We start from the raw sequence: 27,057 nt of genomic DNA on the forward strand, positions 1-27,057 counted from the left end.
TTATTCCCTTCAATGCAGCGATTCAATGCTATCGCTGCATCAAAGTGGTTTGCATGAAATCGGCAGCCCTGCCATGCGATGGCAAGGCTGGCGACTGTTACTATGGCAACAGGATGCCTAACAATGGCTTCCTATCTGCCATTACGGAAGCCGATTAGGCCCCGTCTGGAGGCGGAGCCTGATCGGCTTGCTGTCAGTGAACAACTGACAGTTCAAATACATTGCACTACATAGGTAGTGCAATGTATTAGAACATCAAACAAACAGTTGGACCTTCAAGTCCCTTAGTGGGACTAAAAAGTGTAAAAAAAAAAAGTAAAAATAAAAGTTGTAAAAAATACAATAAAAGTTTCAAGTAATAAAATAAAACACAATTGCCCTTTTTCCCTTAAGTCATTTATTATTTAAAAAAATAATGAAGCCATACATATTTGGTATCGCTGCGACCGTAACGACCTTAACCATAAAAATATTATTTATTCCGCACAGTTAACGCCGTAAAAAAACAAACTAAAAAATACTCCCATAATTGCTATTTTTGGGTCACTTTGTCTTCCAAAAATTGAAATAAAAAGTGATCAAAAAGTCGCATGTACCCAAAAATGGTGTCTATAAAAACTATAACTCGTCTCGCTATAAACAAGCCCTCATACAGCTCCGTCGACGTAAAAATTAAAACCGTTATGGCTCTCACAACTTGGCGACAGATAAAATCCATTCTCTTTACAAAAGTTATTTTATTGTGCAAAAAGTTGTAAGTTGTAGGTATCACCGGTATCTCACTGACCCGCAGAATAAAGGTAACATGTAATTTATAACGCATGGTGAACGCTGTATAAAAAAATATGCCAGAATTGCTGTTTTTTGGTCACCTTGCCTCCCCAAAAAAAAGGATAACAAGTGATCAAAAAGTCACATGTACCCCAAAATGGTACCAATAAAAACTACAGCTCGTCCCGCAAAAAAAAACGGCTGTCCTACCACTACGTCTATGAAAAAAATAAAATTAGTCAAGGCACCAATAAGCCAGGAAATAAAAATATGCAGTTGTGCCGGCCCAAGCGGAACGTTTCTTCTGTTTCAAGTGGCGAATTATCAAGGCCCCTAAAATTAGGGAACCAGGAAGGGGAGGGCCCAAACATATCTGCTGGAAGTGAGGGTGCCCGTATTATAGCAGGACAACACTTCCCAGCAAAATTCCTCAAACTGCAAAGATCCAGAGTGTGGACCAAAAGGGGAATACGTAAAGACCATTTATTAGTGCGACACCGGCCTGTGCAGAAAGGATTGTGTCACCGCGTAACACACATCTATGGATAATTTTATTGTTTTTTTTTACCGCATTATTCTACCACCTGACTATGCCCCTTATATACTCTGCCCGGCTTACATGTACCCCCACATTATAAACGGAAACACCAGTAAGACTCCAAACAAAACTACTACAAGCAAAATCAAAGCTCCAAAAGCCAAATGGCGCTACCTCCCTTCTGAACCCTACAGTGTGCCCAAACAGCAGTTTACTTCCACATATATGGCATCGGCATACCCGGGAAAACCCTTTTAACAATTTTTGGGGTGTTTCTCCAGTGGCACAAGCTGGGCGCCACATATTGGCATATCTATGGAAAAAATCCCATTTTCACTCATCGAGTGCACACCAATTTCTGCCAATCACCTGTGGGGTTAATATGCACACTACGCACAGGTGAATACCTTGAGGGGTGTAGTTTCCAAAATGGGGTAACTTCTGGGGGGATCCACTGTTTTGGTCCCACAGGGACTTTGCAAATGCGACACAGCGCCCAGAAACCAATCCAGCAAAATCTGTACTCCAAAAGCCAAATGGCGCTCCTTCCCCTCTGAGCCCTACTCTGTGCCCAAACAGCAGTTTATGACCACATATGTGGTATTGCCGTACACAGGAGAAGTTTCTTTACAAGTGTTGGGGTGCTTTTTTTTTCATTTATTTGTTGAGAAAATGAAACATTTTCAGCTAAAACTACTTATTGAAGAAAAAGGATTTTTTTATTTTTATTTTCACTGTCCAATTCTAATAAAATCTATGAAACATCTGTGGTGTCAAAATGCTCACTACACCCCTAGATGAATTCCTCAAGGGGTGTAATTTCGTGAATCTAGTCACTTTTGGGGAGTTTCCACTGTACTGGTACCTTAGGAGCTTTGCAAAAGTGACATGGTGTCAAGAAACCAATCCAGCAAAATCTGTTCTCCAAAAGCCAAATGGCACTCCTTCTCTTCTGATCCTTGCCGTGTGCCCAAACAGCAGTTTATGACCACAAATGGGGTATTGCCGTACTCCAGACAAGTTGCTTTACAAATGTTGTGGTTCTTTTATTCCTTTATTTGTTGAGAAAATGAAAAATTTTGAGCTAAAGCTACGTCTCATTGGAAAAAAAGGATTTTTTTTATCTTCACTGCCCAATTCTAATAAAATCTATGAAACCCCTGTGGGTTCAAAATGCTCACTACACCCCTAGATGGATTCTTCAAGGGGTGTAGTTTCCTAAATGGAGTCACTTTTTTTTGGCGAATTCACTGTTTTGGTCAAATGCGACGTGGTCTCCGCAAACCATTCCTGCTAAATTCGAGCTCCAAAAGCCAAATGGCGCTCTTTCCCTTCTCAGCCCTGCCGTGTGTCCAAACAGCCTTTTATGATCACATGCGGGGTATTGTTTTACTCGGGAGAAATTGCTTTACAAAAGTAGTGGTGCATTTTCTCCTTTTAGTCCTTGTGGAAATTAGAAAAAATTAGCTAAACCTACATTTTCTTTGAAAGAATGTAGATTTTCATTTTCACGGCCTACTTCCAATAATTTCTGCAAAAAAACCTGCGGGGTCAAAATGCTCACTATACCTCTAGATAATTTCCTCAAGGGGTAAAAATGGGGTCACTTTTGGGGGATTTCCACAGTTTTGGTGCCGCAAGAGCCTTTCAAACCCGACATGGAGCCTAAAATATTTTCTAATAAAAAGGAGGCCCCAAAATCCTCTAGGTGTTCCTTTTTGCTTCTGAGGCCTATGCTTCAGGCAAGAAGTGCAGTAGGGCTACATGTGGGGTATTTCTAAAAACTGCAGAATCTGGGCAATAGATATTGAGTTGCGTTTCTCTGGTAAAATTTTCTGTGTTACAAAAAAAATAGATGAAAAATGAATTTCTACAAAAAAAAAAAGAAATTTGAAAATTTCACATCTACTTTGCCTTAATTCCTGTGAAACATCTAAAGGGTTAAGAAACTTTCTAAATGCTGTTTTGAATACTTTGAGGGGTGAAGTTTTTAAAATGGGGTGACTTAGAGGGTTTATAATATATAAGGTCCTAAAATCCACTTCACAACTGAACTGGTCCCTGTAAAAACAGCCTTTTGAAATTTTCTTGAAAATGTGAGAAATTGCTGCTAAAGTTCTAAGCCTTGTGAGGTCATAGAAAAAAAAAAGGATGTTCAAAAAACAATGCCAATCTAAAGTAGACATATGGGTGTTGTTAATTAGCAACAATTTTGTGTGGTATTACTATCTGTCTTACAAGCAGATACATATAAATTTAGAAAAATGCAAATTTTTGCAATTTTTCGCTACATTTTGGTGTTTTTCACAATTAAATACTTAATATATCGAGCAAATTTTGCCAGTAACATAGTCCAATGTGTCACGAAAAAACAATCTCAGAATCGCTTGGATAGGGCATTACGAAGTTATTACCACATAAAGTGAAACATGTCAGATTTGAAAAAATAGGCTGTGTCCTGAAGGCCAAAACAGGCTGTGTCCTTAAAGGACGAGTATTGCGAAAAAATTCTTTTTATATCAATTTGCTTTTAGTGTTTTAATTAAAAAAAAAGTGTTTCTTTTGTGTTTTACTTTTTTTTTTTTTTTACTTTTTCTTGTCTATGGGGGCTGCCATTTTTTTTTCCATCTTGTATGTGTCGATTTAAGGACACATACAGACATGGAATACGGCACATACAGCCCCATAGTGAATGCGAATGGGACCGGAAGCCGCGGCTGGACAGTAAGATTACTACTTCCGGTCACGGCTTCCGGACTTGTGTTCTGAAGCAAGCGCTTGGAGGGAGCAGAGGGAGCGGCAGGAGCAGGTAAGTTATTTCTGTGTATGTACGTGTTTTAGTGTGTGATTACTACTGTATGTAAACCTACTACACTGTGTGTTAGCTCAAAAAATGGCAACACACAGTGTAGGAGGTTTGACCGTTCAATGCCCTCCTTTCTCCTGGCACTAGCCATGATAAAGGAGGGGTGATTCTGTGAGCTCACTAGAGCGAGTGTGTCTTCTCAAATTTTGCAGCATAAAGCAATGTGGTTGAATTACCACATGCCAATGCTGCAATTTTGGTAATTGCTCCATCTAGTGACCAGCACTGGGAAATGTTATAAATTAGAATCTAATTTATAATATTTCCTGACGCTTAAAAAAATTAGAGCAATGTTTAATCATTTATACACGAACGGTTTAACATAAAAAAAAAATTATAGCGACACATTCCCTTTAAGGGGTTAAAGAGGTGAGTGGTAGGGGGGACACCAAATTTGTCTATAATGAGAAAAATCTAAGTGGTAGAGAGAGAGAGAGAGAGAGACACTATGAAGCTTAAAGGCATTGTCCAGGCTTAGGTTTTTTTTTGACACTTAAACATCACAGGATAGGTCATCAGCATATGATGGGTGGGGGTCCAACACCAAGGCCCCGCACTAATCCGCTTTTCCTGGCTGCCTCCAGGCACCAGATGTTATGAAGTGGTTGGTGGTGGAAACAGAAGGCTCCATGCACAGTATAGTGGCTGCACTGCAGCTATGTTCCTATTCAGCAGAAGGCTCTGGTCACCGAATAGCGGCCATTCTACAGTACCAATTCAAGTTTATAGGAGCAAAGCTGCAGCACGGCTGTTATACTGTGACCGTAGCTTTCTGCTTCCGCCACCGACAACTGCAGAGCTTCAGGTTCCCAGAGGCAGCTGGAACGTCTGATCAGTGCGTGGTCCGAGGGTCTGACTCCAACCAATCTTGTGGATAGGCAATCTGTAAAAAAAAAAAAAAAAAAAAACACCCCTGAGTCTGGAAAAGGTTTTTTTGTTTTTTATTTTTTTTTATTTTTACTTTTTTGAAGGGAGTCAGGATCAGTAAAAACGAAATCTCTCCCAAGGGAAGATTTTGGCGGTTTAAAGTATTTTAAGATTTTTACAGTTTTCACCTTGTGAGTTAAACGGAATGTGTCGCTAGATTTTTTTTTTTTTTTTTTAGTTAAACAATTATTATTTAAGTGATTTACACATTGTTTTTACATTTTTCACTAGTCCGGAAATATTATAAATTAGATTCTAATTTATAACATTTCCATGTGCTTTTCACTAGAGGGAGCAATTCCCAATATTGCAACATGGTCAATTTGGTAAAGCAACCTCATTGCTTTATTCTGCAAATTTGGGGTAGACACACTCGCTCTAGTGTCCTCACACAATCCCCCCTCCCTTATTCTGGCTTGCCAGCAGAAGGAGGGGGTTGAATCTTCAAACCTCCTACATTGTGTTCTGCCATTTTCTGAGCGAATGCACAGTGTAGGAGGCTTAGATACAGTGCTAATCAGACAGTATAACATGAACATACACGAACCTAATACACACATCACATAGACAAACATAAATGACCTGCTTCTGCCTCCGCTCCTATAACTTGCGTCTTCGCTTCCTTGAACATATGGCAGGAAGTCGTCATCTTGCTGTCCAGCAGCAGCTTTCCGGTCCACATGAAAAAGGCGCAGGATTTCGCTTTGCTAACTAGCTTCGTTTTGGTCTGTGAGGGAGCGGCGCATGTGCCGTTCCCACACAGACGGCGTACGCTGCAGTGAATGGAACGGCTCCCATTCGCATTCTCTATGGGGATGTATGTATCATTGGATCGCGGGTGCAATATACTGCGATACTAATGTATTGCAGTATATTGTTGTTCTTACAGGCTTCTGTAACCGCACGATCGCTTTTCCTGTCCGTTAGTCCTGGGTGTCAGTTCTAATACACAGCCGACACCCGCAGCGTATGGAGCGAGCTCAGCACGTGAGCCCGCTCCATACATCAACCCCCGCACCATGACGTGCTATTAAGTCATAGTGCTCAAAGGGGTTAATGCACAGCGGATGGTGTGAATATTGCAATTTTGCAATGATGTGCCATTTTAGTGCATAATCGGTTGTGCCCAGTTTGTGCCACTGAAGACAAATACCTCCTAAAACGTTAAGCGGGTTCTCCTGGGTATGGCGATGCCATATATGTGGGCACAAACTGTTTGGGGACGCTGCAAGGCTCAGAAGGGAGGGAGTGCCATTTTGCTTTTGGAGCGCAGACTTTGCTTGGTAGTTTTTCTGTTTTGGGTTTCGCTGGTATTTCAGTTTATAATGTGGGGGCATGTGTAATCTGCGGAGAACATCAGGGCATAATAAGTGTATAAAAATGCGGTAAATAAATAATAATTTATAGATATGTGGCCGGTGTCGCACTGATAAATGGTGTCAGATGTTACCCGCTTTTAGAAAACACTGTATATTTTGCATCGCCATATTCCTGGGAAACAGAACGTCTTTATTTTTTCACCACCGGAGCTGCGTGAGGGCTTATTTGTTGCGGGACAATCTGTACTTTTCATTGGTACCATTTTGGGATACATGCGTTTTTTTTGTTTTTTTTATCACTTTTTATTAAAGTTTTCTGCAAGCCGGGTGACCAAAAACAAGCAATTCTGACAATGTTTTTTAGTTTATTTTTTGCGGCGTTCACCGTGCACTATAAATGACAATTATATTTTATTCTGCGGGTCGGTACGATTACGGCGATACCATATGTATATAGGTTTTTTTTATGTTTTGCAGCGTTTGCGCAATAAAATCTCTTTTTTTATAAAATTTATTTTCTGTGTCACCGTATTCTGAGAGCCGTAACTTGTTTATTTTTCAGTAAAAAAAGGCGGTGTATGGGCTTGTTTTTTGCGGGACATGTTGTAGTTTTTATCGGTATTATTTTCGGGTACATGCGACTTTTTGGTCACCTTTTATTCTCTATTTTGGGAGCGGTGGTGACCAAAAAATAGCGATTCTGGTGTCGTCTTTCATTGATTTTTTTTTTGGGCTGTTCATCGTGCGGGAAAAATAACATTATAGTTTTATAGTTGGGGTCGTTACGAACGCGGTGATACCAGATATGTGTTCTTTTTTTAACGTGTTCATTTTTTTCCTATAATAAGTCTTTTATTATAGGAAAAATAAATTAAGTGTTTGTTTATGTAACTTATAACTTTTATTTTTACACTTTTTTAAAACCTTTTTATTATCTTTTTTCACTTGTCCCACTAGGGGACACTTAGACTTGCAGCTCTGATCGCTGCTGGAATGCATTACACTACACACGTAGTGTAATGTACTCTAACTGTCATTGTGACGTGACAGTCACACTGACGGGAAGTCTCGGAGAAGCGGCAGGAGGCTGCTCCTCCGAGGCTTCCGTACATGGCAACCCGGAGGTCATTGTTTGACCTCCGATTACCACGACAAGCATCGGTAGCTCCCACGATCACTTCGTGGAGGCTGCCGATGTGCTTAAAATCACTTAAATGCGGCGACGGCAATCCGTCGCCGCATTTATGGGGTTAATTGCCTAAAACAGCGGCGATGGTCCGCTGACCGGCAAGGCTGTAGTGTCAGCTGTCGGGAACAGCTGACCTACCGGTTCCCGGACAGTGTGCGCCGGGAACTACTCCGCAATAGTACGTCTGGATGCGGGAACTAACCCCTCTGCAGGATGTACTATTGCGGAGCAGCGCGGCAAGAGGTTAACTTTAAACTTTTTTTTCTTTTTTTCACTACTAAACTTTTAATTCTTCTACACATTTTATTAGTCCCCTTATGAGTCTTGAACCAGCGATCGTTGGATCGCTGGTACAATATACGGCAACACTAATGTATTGCAGTATATTGTTTTACAGGCTTCTATAACTGCATGATTGCTGTTCCTGTCTGTTAGTCCTGGGTGTCAGCTGTAATACACAGCCCACACCCGCAGCGCATGGAGCGGGCTCAGTATGTGAGCCCGCTCCATACATCAACCCCCGCACCATGACATGCTATTAAGTCATAGTGCGCAAAGGGGTTAATGCACAGCGTATGGTGTTAATATTGCAATTTTCCACTGATATGCCATTTTAGTGCATTAAACGTTGTTCCCAGTTTGTGCCACTGAAGACAAATACCTCATAAAACGGTCAACGGGTTCGCCTGGGTATGGCGATGCCATATAGGTGTGCGAAAATTGCTTTTTGGGCACGCTGCAGGGCTCAGAAGGCAGGGATGCCGTTTTTGCTTTTGGAGCGCAGATTTTGCTTGTTAGTTTTTCTGGTTGGGGTTTTGCTGGTATTTCAGTTTATAATGTGGGGGCATATGTAATCTGTGCAGAGAACATCAGGGTATAATAATGCGGCAAATAAATAATCCGCATGTGTGGCCGGTGTCTCGCTGATAAATGGCGCCCGATCTTATTCGATTTTCGAACACACTGCACATTCTGCATCGCCATATTCTGAGAGCCAGAACTTTTTTTATTCTCTCAACACCGTAGCTGTGTGAGGGCTTATTTGTTGTAGGACAATCTTTACAAGCCGGGTGACCAAAAACAGGCAATTCTGACAATGTTTTTTAGTTTATTTCTTTTGCGGCATTCACCGTGCACTATGAATGACAATTTTACCTTATTCTGTGGGTTGGTACGATTACGGCGATACCATATGTATATATGTTTTTTTATGTTTTGCAGCGTTTGTGCAATAAAATCTTTTTTATAAAATTTTCTGTCACCCTTTTTCTGAGAGCCATAATTATTTAATTTTTTTTTCAGTCAAAAAAGCTGTGTAAGGGCTTGTTTTTTGCGGGACGGGTTGTAGTTTTTATCGGTACTATTTTCGGGTACATGAGACTTTTCGATCACTTTTTAGTCTCTATTTTGGGAGGGGTGCTGACCAAAAAATAGTGATTCTGGTGTAGTTTATATATATATTTATTTTTATTTTTTTTGGGTGTTCATCGTGCGGGAAAAAATAACATTACAGTTTTATAGTTTGGGTCGTTACGAACGCAGTGATACCAGATGTGTGTACTTTTTTTAACGTGTTCATTTTTTCCCCTATAAAGAAAGACTTCTTATAGGAAATAAAATGCAGTGTTTGTTTATATAACTTATGACTTTTTTTTTTTTTTTACACTACACTTTTAACCCCTTAATGACCAGCCTATTTTGGACCTTAATGACCAAGCTATTTTTTACGTTTTTCAATCGTCGCTTTCCAAGAGCTATAACCTTCTTATTTTTGCGTCGACATAGCTGTATAAGGTCTTGTTTTTTGCGGGACAAGTTGTATTTTTTAATAGCACCATTTTTAGGTACATATTTATTGATTAACTTTTATTAACTTTTTTTTGGGGGGCAATAGAAAATAATCTGAAATTTCGCCACTCTTTTTTGCGTCCTAAATCTACGCCGTTTACCGTGTGGTATAAATAACACTAACTTTATTCAGCGGGTTGTTACGATTGCAACGATACCAAATTTGTATAGTTTTTGTATGTTTTGCTACTTTTACACAGTAAACGCTTTTTTTTTTCAAAATTATTTGTTTTTGTGTCTCCATATTTGAAGAGCCGTAATGTTTTTATTTTTTCGCCGATGCGGTTGTATGAGGGCTTTTTTTTGCGGGACGACTTGTAGTTTTTATTGGTACCATTTTGGAGTAGATGCGACTTTTTGGTCACTTTTTATTACATTTTTTTAAAGTCAGTATTCACAGAAAACAGCAATTTTTCCATAGTTTTTTTTTTTTTTTTTTTACGGCGTTGACCGTGCGGGTTAAATAATGTAATAGATTTATAGTCGGGGTCGTTACGGACGCGGCGATACCAAATATGTGTAACTTTTTAACTTTATTTTGTTTTTTTTAATAGTAAAGCATTTTGTAAGGGGAAAAGCTGGGTTTTTCATTTTTTTTTAAATTAACTTCATTAAACTTTTTTTTCACTTTTTTACTAGTCCCATTAGGGGACTATTATATGCGATTCTGCGATCGCATTTATAGTACACTGCAATACTTTTGTATTGCAGTGTATTACTGCCTGTCCGTTTAACACGGACAGGCATCTGCTAGGTCATGCCTGCGGCATGATCTAGCAGGCATTCACTCCAGGCAGCCTGGGGGCCTTTATTAGACCCCCGGCTGCCATTAGAGACACAGACACTCGGCGATCGTATCGCTGGGTGTCGGTGGGAGAGAGAGGGAGCTCCCTCCCTCTCTCCAAAACCACTCAGATGCGGTGCTCGCTATTGAGCACCGCATCTGAGGGGTTAAACGTGTGAGATCGATACTAATATCGATCTCACACGGCAGAGCAGGGACGCTCCCAGCCGTCAGCTGCCTCTAGCAGCTGAGAGCAGGGAGATCTGACAGCTCCCTGCTCTCTGTTTACTTATTCCGATGCCGCGACGTAAAAAGTCTATGGCATCGCAATAAGGCCCGTTAGTGACCGAAGTAGAAACACGATGGGTCGGTCACTAACGGGTTAAAGCATTTTTATTAATCTTTTTTTTTTAAACTTTTTTCACTTGTCCCACTAGGGGACACTTAGACTTTGATCGCTGCTAGAGTACATTACACTACCTACGCTGTGTAATGTATTCTAACTGTCATTGTGACGTGACGGGCACACTCACAGGAAGGCTTGGAGGACCGGCCGGAGGCTGCTCCTCCGAGGCTTCTGTACATGGCAACCCGGAGGTCATTGTCTGGCCTCCAATTGCCACGACCAGCATCGGCAGCCCCCACAATCACTTCGTGGGGGCTGTCGATGTGCTTCAAACCCCTTAAATGTGGCGAACACAATCTGTCGCCGCATTTATGGGGTTAATTGTCGAAATCAGTTGCGATGGTCCGCTGACCGGCAAGACTGGAGTGTCCGCTGTCGTGGACTGCTGACCTCCCGGTGCCCGGACACTGTCCGTTAGGTAGCGTGCATCGGGAACTACTCCACAATTGTACGTCCTGATGCGGGAAGCAAGCCCTCTGCAGGACGTACAGTTGCGGAGCAACGCGTGAAGAGGTTAAAGGTATACGTGTAAAAAAATAATAATAATAAATAAATACAATTTTTTTACCATCTCTGTAGTCTTGTGACTTTAATGCCTAAATGTATTTTTTCTAGGGACGAACAGTCATCATTGAACAAAGCTGGGGAAGTCCGAAAGTAACCAAAGATGGTGTCACTGTTGCAAAAGCTATTGACTTGAAAGACAAGTTCAAGAATATTGGTGCGAAGTTGGTTCAAGATGTAGCTAATAACACTAATGAGGAAGCTGGTGATGGTACAACTACAGCCACTGTCCTTGCTAGGGCTATTGCCAAAGAAGGATTTGAAAAAATTAGTAAAGGTGCAAATCCATTGGAAATTAGAAGGGGTAAGTATTTTTGCGAACAGTAGTCTATGATGGATTTATATCATGTACATATTTTACATACACTATTCTGCAAACAATTTACCAACACCACTGTTTTTCCTTAGCTGTTCTGCCCTTTAAATATGGAATCTCCCATAGTCAACTAGAGCCATACTCTGTACAAGTAAGGTCTGTGTGAGTCCGTCCTCCTTTAAAAGGCAAAAAATACCTGTGGAGGTCTATGGGAGAAAAACACCACTAAAATGGGGCAAAAACTATAAAAACAGCCTTGCTGTGATTTTGAAAAAAAAAACTGAGCTCAAAGAAGAACTAAAAACAAAACAAGACACAAACAAGCACCTGTTGGTGGTGTATTTTAATAATATGGACTTAAAGCTACCACCTGGCAGCAAAATTGTTTGCCGCAAATAAAGTGGCGTTTTTCCTGAAATAGCTGCATGTGAGGTCATCCTTAGGGCCAGTTCACACTGAGTTTATTTATTTTTTTAACGCGGAAACCGCGCAAAAGAACGTCTGAAAATGCCTCCCACAAGCGGTAAAACCGGCTCACGGGATAAATAAGCGACGTGCTCTATCTTCGGGTGTTTACGTCTCTGACCTCCCATTGACCTCAATGGGAGGTAGAGAAAGTGTTTTTCGTGGCGCTCAATGGCCGCGGGCGAAAAACGCTACGAATGGCGCACAGGCAGATCAAAATTGGCCTGAAAATAACAAAAGGAATTTTGGGGCAGAATTTGAGAATTGTGAAGGAGCAAAGGCTGAGAATATCCACTCCTGGCTTTGGTTAAGAGAAGCTGTATCAAAACCGAATGTGGCTGATAACCGTAGTCCTGTTTCAAAGGCTATATAAAAGGGTTGGATATTAACGTTTTTTTTTTTGTTTTTTTTAGCCCATTTAAAGTAATTTCTTACGTATAATTAAAATAAACATTCATAAGTAGATACAAAATAGCTAGCACTGCACATAGTTTCTCCATGGCAATCCCACTCGAAAGCTGACTCAGCTGCAGTATTGCCACGGAGGTGCCAAGCGACCACAACAAAATGCATTTAAACATCATGGATAAAACAAATTCCGTGGAGCTCACCGTTATTGCAATAATTCTTTAACTTTTGTCTGTAGGATTTGGAAAAGATAGGCCTACGGCTGTTTCGCATGTTCCCAAGCTTTGTCAAGGCCTTGGCTTCATCTTCTACCCTGTCCCTTTTATATACACATGTGAATTTTATTCATTTAAGGCTGGATTCACACGAGCGTGTGCGTATTGCGTGTGCATAAGGTCCAGAACAGCTCCGTGTCTCAGCAGTATATGATGCGTGGCTGCGTGATTTTCGCGCAAGCCGCCATCATTATGACACTCTGTATGTTTGTAAACAGAAAAGCACGTGGTGCTTTTCTGGTTTCATTCATAGTTTTTACTGTTGCGCAAAGCACGCGCATCACACGGAAGTACTTCCATGTGCTGCGCGTGATTTTCACGCACCCATTGACTTCAATGGGTGCTTGATGCGCGAAAAACACACAAATATAGGACATGTCGTAAGTTTTACGCAGTGAACACGCTGCGTGAATATCAGGGACTGTCTGAACGGCCTCATTGACTAACATAGGTCCGTGCGAGGCGTGTAAAAATCTCGCGTGTGTGTGTGATATGAGGTTCTTCTTCCTCCAACAGCTTTGTGACGCAGTCTTGACACAGATATACACATACCAGGCGGACCTCGGTAAAAAAATGTGCCACCTGTGGGAAGAAAATGCATAAAGAACAGCTGTGTCAAGACTGTCACAAAGCTATTGGTGGAAGAACAACCTTTATTTATGACCGAGCTAAGTGCCATCATTCATGTATAAGTACAATAGTCCGTGGCCTCTTTCGTTCCCCCTTATTAATCTGTCTGTAGCTCAGGCGAAGAGACCAAGGATAGAGGGGGGGCACTATGACTGATCCAGCTCTAAGGCATCAGGCTTGGACCAGGAGTTCTACTATCGGAAAGGGGAATTGGAAGAAGAACCGGTACCTTCAACTTAATCTACACAGGAGAATTGTGTTTTTTTAATTTTTCCTCAGAAATGTCACACTCTTATTTAAGCTATTAGGGAAACCATAAATATTCAGGAGGAAGATTAACCCCATACTATCCAGGATGAGATGTTTGGGGGCCTTATGCAAAGGAAAACTAAGGTATTTCCAGTGAATGAAAACCTTAACAAAATGATCCTGGCAGAGTGGGAGGGTTCGGGAAGAGTTTTTAAGAAAATACATTGTGGACAAACAGAAACCCTGGATTAAGTTCCACGTGTAGACGGTCAAATGGCAAGAGTAGCAAAGAAAGCGGCTATTCCATTTGAGGATTCCTCCCAACTAAAGGATCATATGGATTGAAATGTAGACTAACTTCTTAAAAGAACCTGGGAATCTTCTTCTGCCCTAATTTCAAGAAACATTTCTGCCACATCAGTCACAAGATCAATGTTCATCATGTTAAAGGGAATGTGTCGCTAGAATTTTTATTTTATTTTTTTTAGTTAGTGTATAAATGATTAAACATTGTTCTAATTTTTTCACGAGTCAGGAAATATTATAAATTAGATTCTAATTTATAACATTTCCCAGTTCTTGTCACTAGATGGAGCAATTCCCAAAATTCAAAGCTCCTACACTGTGTCGCCATTTTTTGAGTTAACACACAGTGTAGTAGGTTTACATACAGTAGTAAACACACAGTAAAACACGTACATACACAGAAATAACTTACCTGCTCCTGCCGTCGCCGCTCCCTCCGGTCCGTCCGCTCCCTCCGCTCCAAGTGCTTGCATTAGAACACAAGTCCGGAAGCCGCGACCAGAAGTGGTAACCTTACTGGCCGGCCGCGGCTTCCGGTCCACAAGAAAATGGCGCCGGACGTCGCTCGGCCGAAGACCTTACATTTGGACTGTGGGAGCGGCGCATGCGCCGTTCCCACACAGACGGCGTACAGCATAGTGAATGGAACGGGTCCCGTTCGCATTCTCTGGGGCTGTATGTGCCGTATTCCATGTCTGTATGTGTCGTTAATCGACACATACAGAGATGGGGAAAAAAATGGCAGCCCCCATAGTGAAGAAAAAGTGAAAAAATAAAAAAAAGTAACAAACACACAAATAAATAAAACATTTTTTAATAAAACACTAAAAGCAAATTGATATAACCTTTTTTTTTTTTTTTACGAGACACCCGTCCTTTAAATCAACTAGAAATATCATCTAACCACAACACCTGGAGACTAAATGACCGCATCCAATCCCTTAAGATGGCAACAGGGTTTCTAGCGGACGTATCCGTGGAGTCTGTAAAATTTGTTGCTTGAAATGGACATTATCAAACGCCTTTAGAAGAACTTTGTGGCTGAAAATGTGGACTGGAGATACAAAGTCCAAAGATAAGTTGTGCTCTGTCCCTTTTTCTGGATCCCTGGTATTTGGCCCCCTTGTCAATATGCTAGAAAATGCATCAGATAAGAAAGGATTTCCATCGGAGAAACCCAGGAAAAAACCCTCCTTTTCGGAAGTATCGTACACCGCCTAACTACAGGGGAAGGGACAATTAGGGTGGTGGTGGTATCCTAAAGGAGTAAGATGCCCAATAACTCCTCTCCCAATAAGCAATAGCGCCAGAGATGTGGTGGGGAGGGGGCTCCTACAGTTCCACACCAATTTGATGAAAATGAGGCAACCTTTTGGGTTCTTTAACATGTTAATGCCGAAGGACGGCTATATCCGTCCTCTGCAGCTGCTAGTTCGCGCAGGAGAACGGATATATCCGTCCTGTGATCGCTTGGGTACTGACCGTGTATACATGTGATCAGCGGTAGGAGCACGGCTGTTGTACACAGCCTGGCTCCTGCTGCAACTGCCGGAATCGAAGCGCGCTCTAATTACGGCAGTTTAACCCAATAGCAACAGCGACATCTAATGTGTTTGACAGAGGGAGGGAGCTCCCTCTGTCACCCCATCGGCGCCCCCGCAACTAAATTGCGGGTCGCCGTCAGGTTTCCATGGCAGGCGGGTGCCTAACAAAGACCCTCAGGTCTGTCCTCAGCAAATGCCTGTTAGGCCATGCCGAAGGCATGGCCTATTAGAATGCCTGTCAGTTTTACACTGACAGGCAATAATGCTTTGATATACTAAGTATACCAAAGCATTATATATGCGATCAGCATATCGCATAGTGGAAGTCCCCTGGTGGGACTAAAAAAAAAAAAAAAAAAAAAAAAAAAGGCAGTAAAATAAAGTTTGAAAAAAATAAATAACAATAATTTATAGTCAAAATCAAAAGTGCCAAAACAAATAACACATACACATATATTGTATCCCCGCGATCGTAGCAACTTGAACAATAAAAATTAACACGTTAATTAAACCGCCGGATGAACGGCGTCCAAAAAAACGGCAAAAAATCTCTTTTCTCCCATTCCCCCTCTTAAAAAAATTAAATAAATTAATCTAGAAGTCCTATGTACCCCAAAATAGTACTATTGAAAAATACACATTGTCCCGCAAAAATCAAGCCCACATACGGCCACATTGACGGAAAAATAAAAAAATTACGTCTCTTGGGATGCGGCAATGCAAAAACAAGTAATTTTTTTCTAAAAGGGTTTTTATTGTGCAAACGTAGGAAAACATATAAAACCGTTACATATTTGATATCCCCGTAATCGTGCCGAACATAGAATAACGTTAACATGTTATTTATGCTGTATAGTGAACAGCGTAAATTTATAACGTGAAAATCAATGCTGGAATAGCTGCTTATTTTCAATTCTCTCCTAAAATGTAGTTAATAAAAGTTAATCGATCTATTATAAGCATCTAAAAATGGTACAATTACAAAATACAACTCGTCCCGCAAAAAAACAAGCCCTTGTACGGCTATGTCGACGGGATTAAAAAAAAGTTTACGTCTCTTGGAATGCGGCCGTTAAAAAAAACAAAAACAAAAAAACCCTTGGTCATCAACGTGCAAAATGGCCTGGTCATTAAGGGGTTAAACCATCAGACAAGGATACAGAATAGAGTTATCATTTCTACCCCAAAGAAATTCCAGATCAGAAGGCCTCAAATTATTGGTAGGGAGGGAATGTTTTCTTCTGCCCAATCAGCAGTCCATCTAAGGGTATGTTCACACTGAGTTTTTTTGACGTGGAAGCCGTGTTGGAAAATGCGCCAAAAAACTGCCGAAAATGCCTCCGATTGATTCCAATGGGAGGCAGAGGCGTTTTTTTCCCCGAGAGCGGAAAACAGTCTTGCGGGAAAAAGCGACATGCCAATCTTCGGGCGTTTACGTCTCTGGACTCCTGTTGACATAAGAGATAGAGAGCGTATTTTGCAGTGTTTTAGCCATGAAAAATTCAGTGTGAACATACACTAAGGGGGTCAAAAAATCTCAGCCGACTGAGTCTCTGGAAAATAGATCCAGTGGAATGGACTCTAACAGGAAGGCTTTTCAATCCCTTGCAGAGTAATGGGGCCATCCACAGATAAACCTATTTACTACAAAACAAAATACCCACGTAAAAACATTATTTTCCCTAAATCAGACATCCTGGCTCGAGTAGCTGCACTGTCTCAACATTGGAACATGGATGTAGCCTATACAGCCCCCCCCCCCCCCCACCATTTCCTCTAAATCCTCCAGGAACAGCGAATAAAGGTGATCATCCTACCCTACTGGCTCAAAAAGAGTTGGTTTCCAGTCCTGAAATAATTTTGCAATGGAGGATCTTATACTACCACTAAAGAAGGATCTACTCTCCCATGGTTCCTTATTCCATCAAGACCAACCTAGAGACCCTGAAGCTTTCAGCTTGGATCCCGATATTCAGGCCCTAATGTCAGGGGCTTTCTAATGAGTTCAAAAAAGTGGAAATAAAAAGGCACAAAAGTTACCTCCAAATATATTTGAAATATCTTGAAAAAAAAATTGCTAGTGGTACGGTGAGTTGGGTCTAGACACGCTCTACTCAACTTTTTGCTAGGATCCTGGATTTCTTACAGGCTTTTTTCAACAAAGAGCATTAACAACAACAAAAAATCTTGGCATAATGTTTGTTCTTTAACACTTCTTTAGCCGAACACAGATGGATTAAATTATTCACTCAAGCTGTCTCCAAGTTGAAGCCTTTGCTTAAAAACATTCTTTATCACCTTGGGGCTTAAATATAGTACTGACAGCCCTTTGTGAAACCCCTTCGAACCCATCTGTATTTCTGAGTTAAAATCTTGAACACTAAAAAGTATTTTTAGTAGCCATTATGTCCGCAAGGAGAATTTAAAAAAATTCAATCTCTCTCGATTCATAGAAACATATATTAAACTTATCCTCTAGGATCTTATCTTAAATCTAGACTGCTTTTATCCCTAATTGAGCGAAGACCTTTCACAGGAATCAAGATATAATCCTTCCCTCTTTTTGTCCAGATCCAAAAAATCAACAAGTGAAATACCATACCCTGGCTTTTGGGCTTCGTTCACATCTGCGCCAGGTCTCCGTTACGACGGGACGTTGGAGTTTTCCGTCAGAATGGAGCCCTGACTGACACAAACTGAAAACATAGGTTTCCGTTTCCATCACCAGGGATATCGATGGTGATGGATCTGGCGCTAATGGTTTCCGTGTGGCTATTTTGTGTTAGGGTTCCGTCATTTTGACGGAATCCATAGCGGAACCCTTGCACAACTGAGACAAACGGAAACCATTAGCACTGGATCCATCACCATTGAAATCAATGGTGATGGAAACCGAAACCTATGGTTTCTATTTGTGTCAGTCCGGGCATCCGCTCCGTCGGAAAAGGACCCTGGTGCAGATGTGAACGAAGCCTTCGGGTAGTTCTTCATTACCTGAAGAGAACATCTTCCTGGAGAAAAGACCAGAACGTATTTGTCCTGTATGGGGGGAAAAAATAAGTAGAAAAGCCTCAGTTTTTAACAAGATGAGTAAACTGGACCATACAGAATACCTACAGCTCGTTCCCCCCCCCCCCCCCCACACCTCCCATGAGCATTGTAATCTGGTATTGCTTTTCTGGTGCGGTAAATAGGAATTAGTCCTACTGGTAATTAGGTTTCCAGGAGTCCATTACGACAGCACATTATGTGCTGTTATGTTAACATGTCCATTGTTATCCCTAAAATAAAATTAGGGTTGCATCCATTCTGGTGTAGTAATTTGTAAAACAATGGCAAGTGAGTGGTGAGAACCGGGGTCTCTTAGGGTATGTGCACACGTAGTGACCAAAAACGTCTGAAAATCCAGAGCTGTTTTGAAGGGAAAACAGACCCTGCTTTTCAGACGTTTTTTGACCAACTCGCATTTTTCGCGGCGTTTTTCGTGCCGTTTTCGCTGCGTTTTTTACATCCGTTTTTGGAGCTGTTTTCATTGGAGTCTGAGAAAACAGCTCCAAAAACGTCCAAAGAAGTGTCCTGCACTTCTTTTGACGAGGCTGTATTTTTACGCGTCGTCGTTTGACAGCTGTCAAACGACGACGCGTAAATAACAGGTCGTCTGCACAGTACGTCGGCAAACCCATTCAAATGAATGGGCAGATGTTTGCCGACGTATTGTAGCCCTATTTTCAGACATAATACGAGGCATAATACGCCTTGTTTACGTCTGAAAATAGGTCGTGTGAACCCAGCCTCAACCTCGGTCTTCCTGTCTCTATTAGAGTTGCATGATGCATGGAATTATTGATACTCTATCAAGGCTGTGCATCCTCAAATGGTTCAATACTGTGAATTCATGTATTTCGATACTAAGCTGTGCAGCCACACATCTGCGTATTGTAATACTTGAATTTTGTGAATAGCATGTGATGAGCGGCACCGCCAGCCCTGAATAGAGTATAATGCGAGCACACTGCAAAGTGCCCCCAATGTTCTGTCTGCTGTGCCTGCCGCTCATTAGTGCAGCACCTGCCACATCACATAATGCTGATCACACGTGTGTGCGTGCGCGTGGTCAGGAGCTTGGCAACGGCTGTAGTACAGCCCTGCTCTAAAGGCTAAGAACAGAAGCGTCTGATCTCTGCTGTACTCCCCTTGAATGCCGCATTCTAAGCAGACGCGGCATTCGAAGGGAAAATGAGAATGGGGGAGGGGTCCCTGTGACGCGATCGAGGCACACACATCTATGGACAGATAGCTCCGGGTCCTTTGAAGGACTCCAGGGCTGTCTGGCTTTATTTCCTGTTAGGATGTACTTAGATGACAACTGCCTGCGTACTATTAGTACACAGGCTAATGTACTGGCATATAGCTATATGCCAGTACATTAACCCCTTAAGGACGCAGCCTAGTTTTGGCCTTAAGGCTCAGAGCCCATTTTTCAAATCTGACATATTTCACTTTATGTGGTAATAACGTGGGAATGCTTAAACCTACCCAAGCGATTCTGAGATTGTTTTCTCGTGACACATTGGGCTTCATGTTCGTGGTAAAATTTGGTCGATATATTCAGTGTTTATTGGTGAAAAATTGCAAAATTTAGAGAAAATTTTGAAAAAATTGCATTTTTCAGAATTTAAATGTATCTGCTTGTAAAACAGACGGTTATACCACCCACAATAGTCACTAGTTCACATTTCCCATATGTCTACTTTAGATTGGCATCGTTTTTTGAACATTCTTTTATTTTTCTTGGACGTTACAAGGCTTAGAACATAAAGAGCAATTTCTCATATTTTTAAGAAAATGTCAAATGCCTTTTATTTAAGGTACCTGTTCAGTTCTGAAGTGGCTTTGAGGGGCCTATGTATTAGAAACCCTGATAAAACACCCCATTTTAAAAACTAGACCCCTCAAAGTATTCAAAACAGCATTTAGAAAGTTTTTTAACCCTTCAGGCATTTCACAGGAATTAAAGCAAAGTGGAGGTGAACTTTGCAAATTTCATTTTTCTTGCGGAATTTCAATTTTATTCATTTTTTTTTCTGTAACACAAGGTTTTACCAGAGAAACACTACTAAATATGTATTGTCCAGATTCTGCAGTTTTTAGAAATGTCCCACATGTGGCCCTACTGCGCTCGTGGACTAAAACACAAGCCCCAGAAGCAAAGAAGCACCTAGTGCATTTTGAGTCCTCTTTTTTATTAGAATATATTTTAGGCAGCATGCCAGGTTTGAAGAGGTGTTGAGGTGCCAAAACAGTAGGAATCCCCCAATAGTGACCCCATTTTGGAAACTACACCCCTCAAGGAATTCATTTATGGTTGTTGTTACCATTTTGACCGCACAGTTTTTTCACAGCACCTATTTGAATTGGGCTGTGAAATGAAAAAAATTTAATTTTTTCCAATAAAATGTCATTTGTGATCAAAATTTCTTATTTTCACAGGGAACAAAATACCCCATTTGGTTGCCCAATTTGTCCTTAGTGTGGCAATACCCCATTTGTGGTGATAAACTGCCGTTTGGGCCCATGAGAGGGCTCAGAAGGAAAGGAGCGCTATATGTTTGTTGGAGTCCAGATTTAGCTGGATTGGTTTTCGGGTGCCATGTCGCATTTGCAGAGCCTCAGGGGTATCAAAGCAATGGAAACCCACCAAAAGTGACCCCGTTTTGGAAACTACACCCCTCAAGGAATTCATTTATGGTTGTTGTTAGCATTTTGAGCACACCGTTTTTTCACAGCACCTATTTCAATTGGGCTGTGACATTAAAAAAATGACATTTTTTCCAATAAGATGTAATTTTTTAGCAAAATTTCTTATTTTCACAGGGAACAAAATGCTCAATTTTGTTGCCCAATTTCTCCTGAGTGCAGGAATACCCCATTTGTGGCAATAAACTGCCGTTTGGGCCCATGGGAGGCCTCAGAAGGGAAGGAGCGCTGTGTGTTCTTTGGAGTCCAGATTTTGCTGGATTGGTTTTCGGGTGCCATGTCGCATTTGCAGAGCCCCAGAGGTATCAAATCAATAAAAACCAATCACAAATGACCCCATTTTGGAAACTACACCCCGCAAGGAATTCATTTATGGGTGTTGTGACTATTTTGACCCCATAGTTTTTTCACAGAACTAATTTGAATTGGGCTGGGAATGAAAACAAAATTATTTTTTTCAAATAATATGTAGTTTTGGCTGAAAATTTCTTATTTTCACAAGAAACAAAATACCCCATTCTGTTGCGCAATTTGTTCTGAGGGCCGCAATACCCCATTTGTTGTGATAAACTGCCGTTTGGGCCCATGGGAGGGCTCAGAAGGAAAGGACCACCATTTGGCCTACTGGGGATTTTCTAGTGCGAAGTCATGTATGCAGAAGCACCTGAGGTACCAGTACAGTTGAAACCCGCAAGAAGTGACCCCGTTTTAAAAACTACACCCTTAAGGCATTCATCTAGAGGTGTAGTGAGCATTTTGACCGGAGACCTACACCCCATAAACTGTAATGTGGGTTCTCCCGGGTATGGCAATACCCTACATGTGGCTGTTATCAGCTGCCTGGGCACGCAGCAGGGCTCAAAGTGGAAAGACGAGGGGGGATAAGCTGTGCGGAGTGCATCAGGGTAAGTAAAATTGGGGTAAATTATAAACCAAGGGATGTATGATAAATTTTAAAACACTCTTTCATACAGAGCTCTGGTTATTCGGGACACGTGTCACATTGATATATTGTGTCATCCCTTATCGCCCTCTTATAGCAGACTTTGCACCTCTTTTGACTTTTTCCGTTCTTGCCAGTTTGGGGAACTTCCCCTGGAAAGTGTTGCCGCCCTGGTCCGATGCGTGTGGCCCCGCTTCCAGAAGTACTGGGTGCCCCCCCCTTCTTGGTCCCTAAAGATTAGGTTCTTGATAATCACCTCTTGAAATTCCAGGAAAGTTCCCGTCTGGCCTGCACATCGATGTAGCACGTACGCATTGTACAATGCCATCTGTATGATGTGCCCGGCCAGCTTCTTATACCACACTGCATGGTGCTGTAGGGCTTCAGGGCTTGATCTTACAAGTCCATCCCTCCCATGTACCTATTGTAGTCCAGGATGCAGTCTGGTTTGGGGGTGGCCTTTCCTTCATATATCCTAAACCTGTAGGTATACCCTGATGCACTCGCACAGCTTATACATCTTCACGCCATACCTTGCCCTCTTACCCGGCAGGTACTCGCGGAATTGAACCCTCCCTTTAAAATGTACCAGGGACTCATCAATAGAAATACACTTCTTGGGGTGTATGCTGGGGAAAACCGGGCACTGGAACGGTCTAATAGGGGTCTCCGTTTATACAAACGGTCAAAACTGGGGTCATCTCAGGGTGGGCACGGCTCATTATCAGTATAATGTAAGAAGCGAAGTATTGCCTCATTTATTTATTTTTTTAGGTTCCAGTTCAGTTCTGAAGTTGCTTTGAGGGGCCCATATATTAGAAACCCCTATGAAATACCCCATTTTAGAAACTAGACCCCTCAAAGTATTCACAACAGCATTTAGAAAGTTTATGAACCGTTTAGGTGTTTCACAAAAATTTAGAGCAAAGTAGAGGTGAAATTTACATTTTTTTTTTGTCAGAAAATCCTCTTTATACCATTTTTTTTATAACACAAAAGGATTTATCAGTGAAACGCAAATTAATACGTATTGCCCAGATTCTGCAGTTTTGAGAAATATCCCACATGTGGCTCGAGTGCGGTAATAAACTGAAGCACCGGCCTCCGAAGCAAAGGAGCACCTAGTGGATTTTGAGGCCTCTTTTTTATTAGGCACCATGTCCGGTTTGAAGAGGTCTTGTGGTGCCAAAACATTGGGAACCCCCAAAAGTGACCCCAATTTGGAAACTAGACCCCTTGAGGAATCCATTGTAGTTTTCTTGGGGTGCATGCGGCTTTTTGATCAGTTTTTATTCTATTTTTAGGTGGCGTGGTGACTAAAAAACAGCAATTCTACTATTGTTTTTTTATTCTATTTTTTTACAGCGTGCACCATGCGCTATAAATGACATTCACTTTATTCTGCGGGGCGATACGATTATGGCGATACCAGATGTTTATAGTTTTTTTTTATGTCTTATGGCATTTGCACAATAAAATACGTTTTGTAAACAATCATTCACTTTTTGTGTTACCTTATTCTAAGAGCCAGAACTTTTTTATTTTTCAATCAATAAAGCCGTGCGAGGACTTATTTTTTGCGTAACGAACTGTAGTTTCGTTCAGCACCATTTTTCGGTACATGCGACTTTTTGATTTCTTTTTATTCCATTTTTTGGGAGGTGAAGTGACCAAAGAATTGTGATTGTGGTACGGTTTATTATTATTTTATTTTACGGCGTTCATCGTGCGGGATAAATAACGAAATAGTTTTGTAGTTCAGGCCGTTACGGACGCGGCGATACCAATTATGTACAGTTTATTTGTTTGTTTATATATTTTTATTAATAATAAAGGACTGATAAGGGAAAAGGGGGATTTTTACTTTTAAATCTTTTATTTTCTTATTTTTACACATCTTTATTTAACTTTTTTTTAACTTTATTACTTTGCCCCACTAGGGGACTTGAGGGCAGGAGGCCCTGATCGCTATTCTAATACACTGCACTACATGCGTAGTTCAGTGTATTAGAACTGTCAGCTACTCACTGACAGCAAGCATAGTGGGTCCTGACGTTGTCAGGACCCACTAGGCTTCCGTCTATGGCATAGCCGGACGCCATTGTTTGGTGTCCGGTTGCCATAGTCACCATCGCCGGCCGCTATCGCGTAGCAGGCCGGCGATGGCAGCTTAACCCCTAAAAAGAAAAGCCGCGATCTCTATAGAACGCGGCTTTTAAGGGGTTAATCGGCGGGGACACAGCGATCGGTCCCCGCTGTAGGAGCTGTGACAGCTGCTGAACAAGACAGCAGCGTCACCGCTCCTGTATGTGTCGGGAGGACGGCCGAAACGGCCGTTACTCCCGTGACGTACTATTACGTCATGGAGCGCGAACGATACAGCTGCCATGACGTAATAGTACGTCAAGGAGCGGGAAGGGGTTAAAGTTAAAAAAAAAATTTGACTACGAATTTTGACTAAGGCCTCATGCACACGACCGTAAAAACACCCGTTATTGCAGGTTGTAATTACGACCCGCAATAACGGGCTCATAGACTTTTGTTAGCCACGGGTACCTTCTCGTTTTCTCACGAGAAGGTGCCCGTGCCGTTAAAAAAAATAGAACATGTTCTATTTTTCTATTTTACGGGCCGTGCTGCTATACTTTATAATGACAGCACGGCTCGCAAAAGCGGCCGGCTGCCCGCGGCCGGCCGTGCCCGCCCGTGCTCGTAATTACGAGCACGGTAGTGTGCATGAAGCCTAAGATAGATACTTCGTGTAGAATTGTGACTCTTGATATCAAAGCGATACTTAAGGACTGAGCCTGTTTTGGCCTTAAGGACACAGCCTATTTTTTCAAATCTGACGTGTCACTTTGTGGTAATAACTCCGGAATGCTTTTACCTAGCCAAGCGATTCTGAGATTGTTTTCTCGTGACACATTGGACTTTATGTTACTGGCAAAATTTGCTCGATACATTAAGTATTTAATTGTGAAAAACACCAAAATTTAGCGAAAAATTGCTAAAATTAGCATTTTTCTAAATTTAGATGTATCTAAGACGGATAGCAACAATTTTGTGTGGTATTACTAACTAACATCACCCATATGTCTACTTTTAGATTGGCATCGTTTTTTGAACATCCTTTTATTTTTCTATGACATCACAAGGCTTAGAACTTTAGCAGCAATTTCTCACATTTTCAAGAAAATTTCAAAAGGCTATTTTTACAGGGGCCAGTTCAGTTGTGAAGTGGATTTTAGGGCGTTATATATTAGAAACCCTCTAAGTCACCCCATTTTAAAAGCTTCACCCCTCAAAGTATTCAAAACAGCATTTAGAAAGTTTCTTAACCCTTTAGATGTTTCACAGGAATTAAGGCAAAGTAGATGTGAAATGTTCAAATTTCCTTTTTTTTTTTTTTTTTTTTGCAGAAATTCATTTTTCATCTATTTTTTTTTTTGTAACACAAAGTTTTACCAGAGAAACGCAACTCAATATCTATTGCCCAGATTCTGCAGTTTTTAGAAATACCCCACATGTGGCCCTAGTGCACTTATTGACTGAAGCACCGGCCTCAGAAGCAAAGGAGCACCTAGAGGATTTTGGGGCCTCCTTTTTATTAGAAAATATTTTAGGCTCCATGTCTGGTCTGAAAGGCTCTTGCGTCGCCAAAACAGTGAAAATCCCCCAAAAATTACCCCATTTTGGAAACTATACCCCTTGAGGAAATTATCTAGGGGTATAGTGAGCATTTTGACCCCGCAGGTTTTTTGCAGAAATTACTGGAATTAGGCCGTGAAAATGAAAATCTACATTCTTTCAAAGAAAATGTAGGTTTAGCTAATTTTTTCTAATTTCCACAAGGGCTAAAAGGAGAAAATGCACAACTACTTTTGTAAAGCAATTTCTCCCGAGTTAAACAATACCCCGCATGTGGTCATAAACTGCTGTTTGGACACACGGCGGAGCTTAGAAGGGAAAGAGTGCCATTTGGCTTTTGGAGCTCAAATTTAGCAGGAATGGTTTGCGGAGACCACGTGGCATTTGCAAAGCCCCTAACAGTGAAAACACCAAAAAAGTTACTCCATTTAGGAAACTACACCCCTTGAAGAATCCATCTAGGGGTGTAGTGACCATTTTTAACCCACAGAGGTTTCATAGATTTTATTAGAATTGGGCAGTGAAGATAAAAAAAAATCCTTTTTTTCCAATAAGACGTAGCTTTAGCTCAAAATTTTTCATTTTCTCAACAAATAAAGGAATAAAAGAACTCCAACATTTATAAAGCAACTTCTCTGGAGCACGGCAATACCCCATTTGTGGTCATAGACTGCTGTTTGGGCATACGGCAAGGATCAGAAGAGAAGGAGTGCCATTTGGCTTTTGGAGCACAGATTTTGCTGGATTGGTTTCTTGACACCATGTCACTTTTGCAAAGCTCCTAAGGTACCAGTACAGTGGAAACTCCCCAAAAGTGACTAGATTCACGAAACTACACACCTTGAGGAATTCATCTAGGGGTGTAGTGAGCATTTTGACCCCACAGGTGTTTCATAGATTTTATTAGAATTGGGCAGTGAAAATAAAAAAAATCCTTTTTCTTCAATAAGATGTAGTTTTAGCTGAAAATGTTTTATATTCTCAACAGATAAATGAAAAAAAAGCACCCCAAAACTTGTAAAGCAACTTCTCCTGTGTACGGCAATACCACATATGTGGTCATAAACTGCTGTTTGGGCACAGAGTAGGGCTCAGAAGGGAAGGAGTACCATTTGGCTTTTGGAGTACAGATTTTGCTGGATTGGGTTCATTTGCAAAGTCCCTGTGGGACCAAAACAGTGGAAACACCCCAGAAGTGACCCCATTTTAGAAACTACACCCCTCAAGGTATTCACCTAGTGGTGTAGTGAGCATATATATAACCCCACATGTGATTGGCAGAAATTGGTGTGCACTCGATGTTG

General features: G+C 41.3%; 1 protein-coding gene across 1 annotated transcript in view; it reads left to right on the top strand.

The window, feature by feature from the left end:
- The window catches only part of HSPD1 (heat shock protein family D (Hsp60) member 1), a 170,587-nt gene that overhangs the window by 37,483 nt on the left and 106,047 nt on the right, over window positions 1–27,057 (top strand). The window contains exon 3 of the mRNA XM_075829996.1: window positions 11,264–11,516. Coding sequence (XP_075686111.1) covers window positions 11,264–11,516 — 253 coding nt within the window. The remainder of the gene's footprint in view (window positions 1–11,263; window positions 11,517–27,057) is intronic.

The sequence above is a fragment of the Rhinoderma darwinii genome, chromosome 6 (assembly GCF_050947455.1).
Source record: "Rhinoderma darwinii isolate aRhiDar2 chromosome 6, aRhiDar2.hap1, whole genome shotgun sequence".
Classification (NCBI taxonomy): Eukaryota; Metazoa; Chordata; class Amphibia; order Anura; family Rhinodermatidae; genus Rhinoderma; species Rhinoderma darwinii.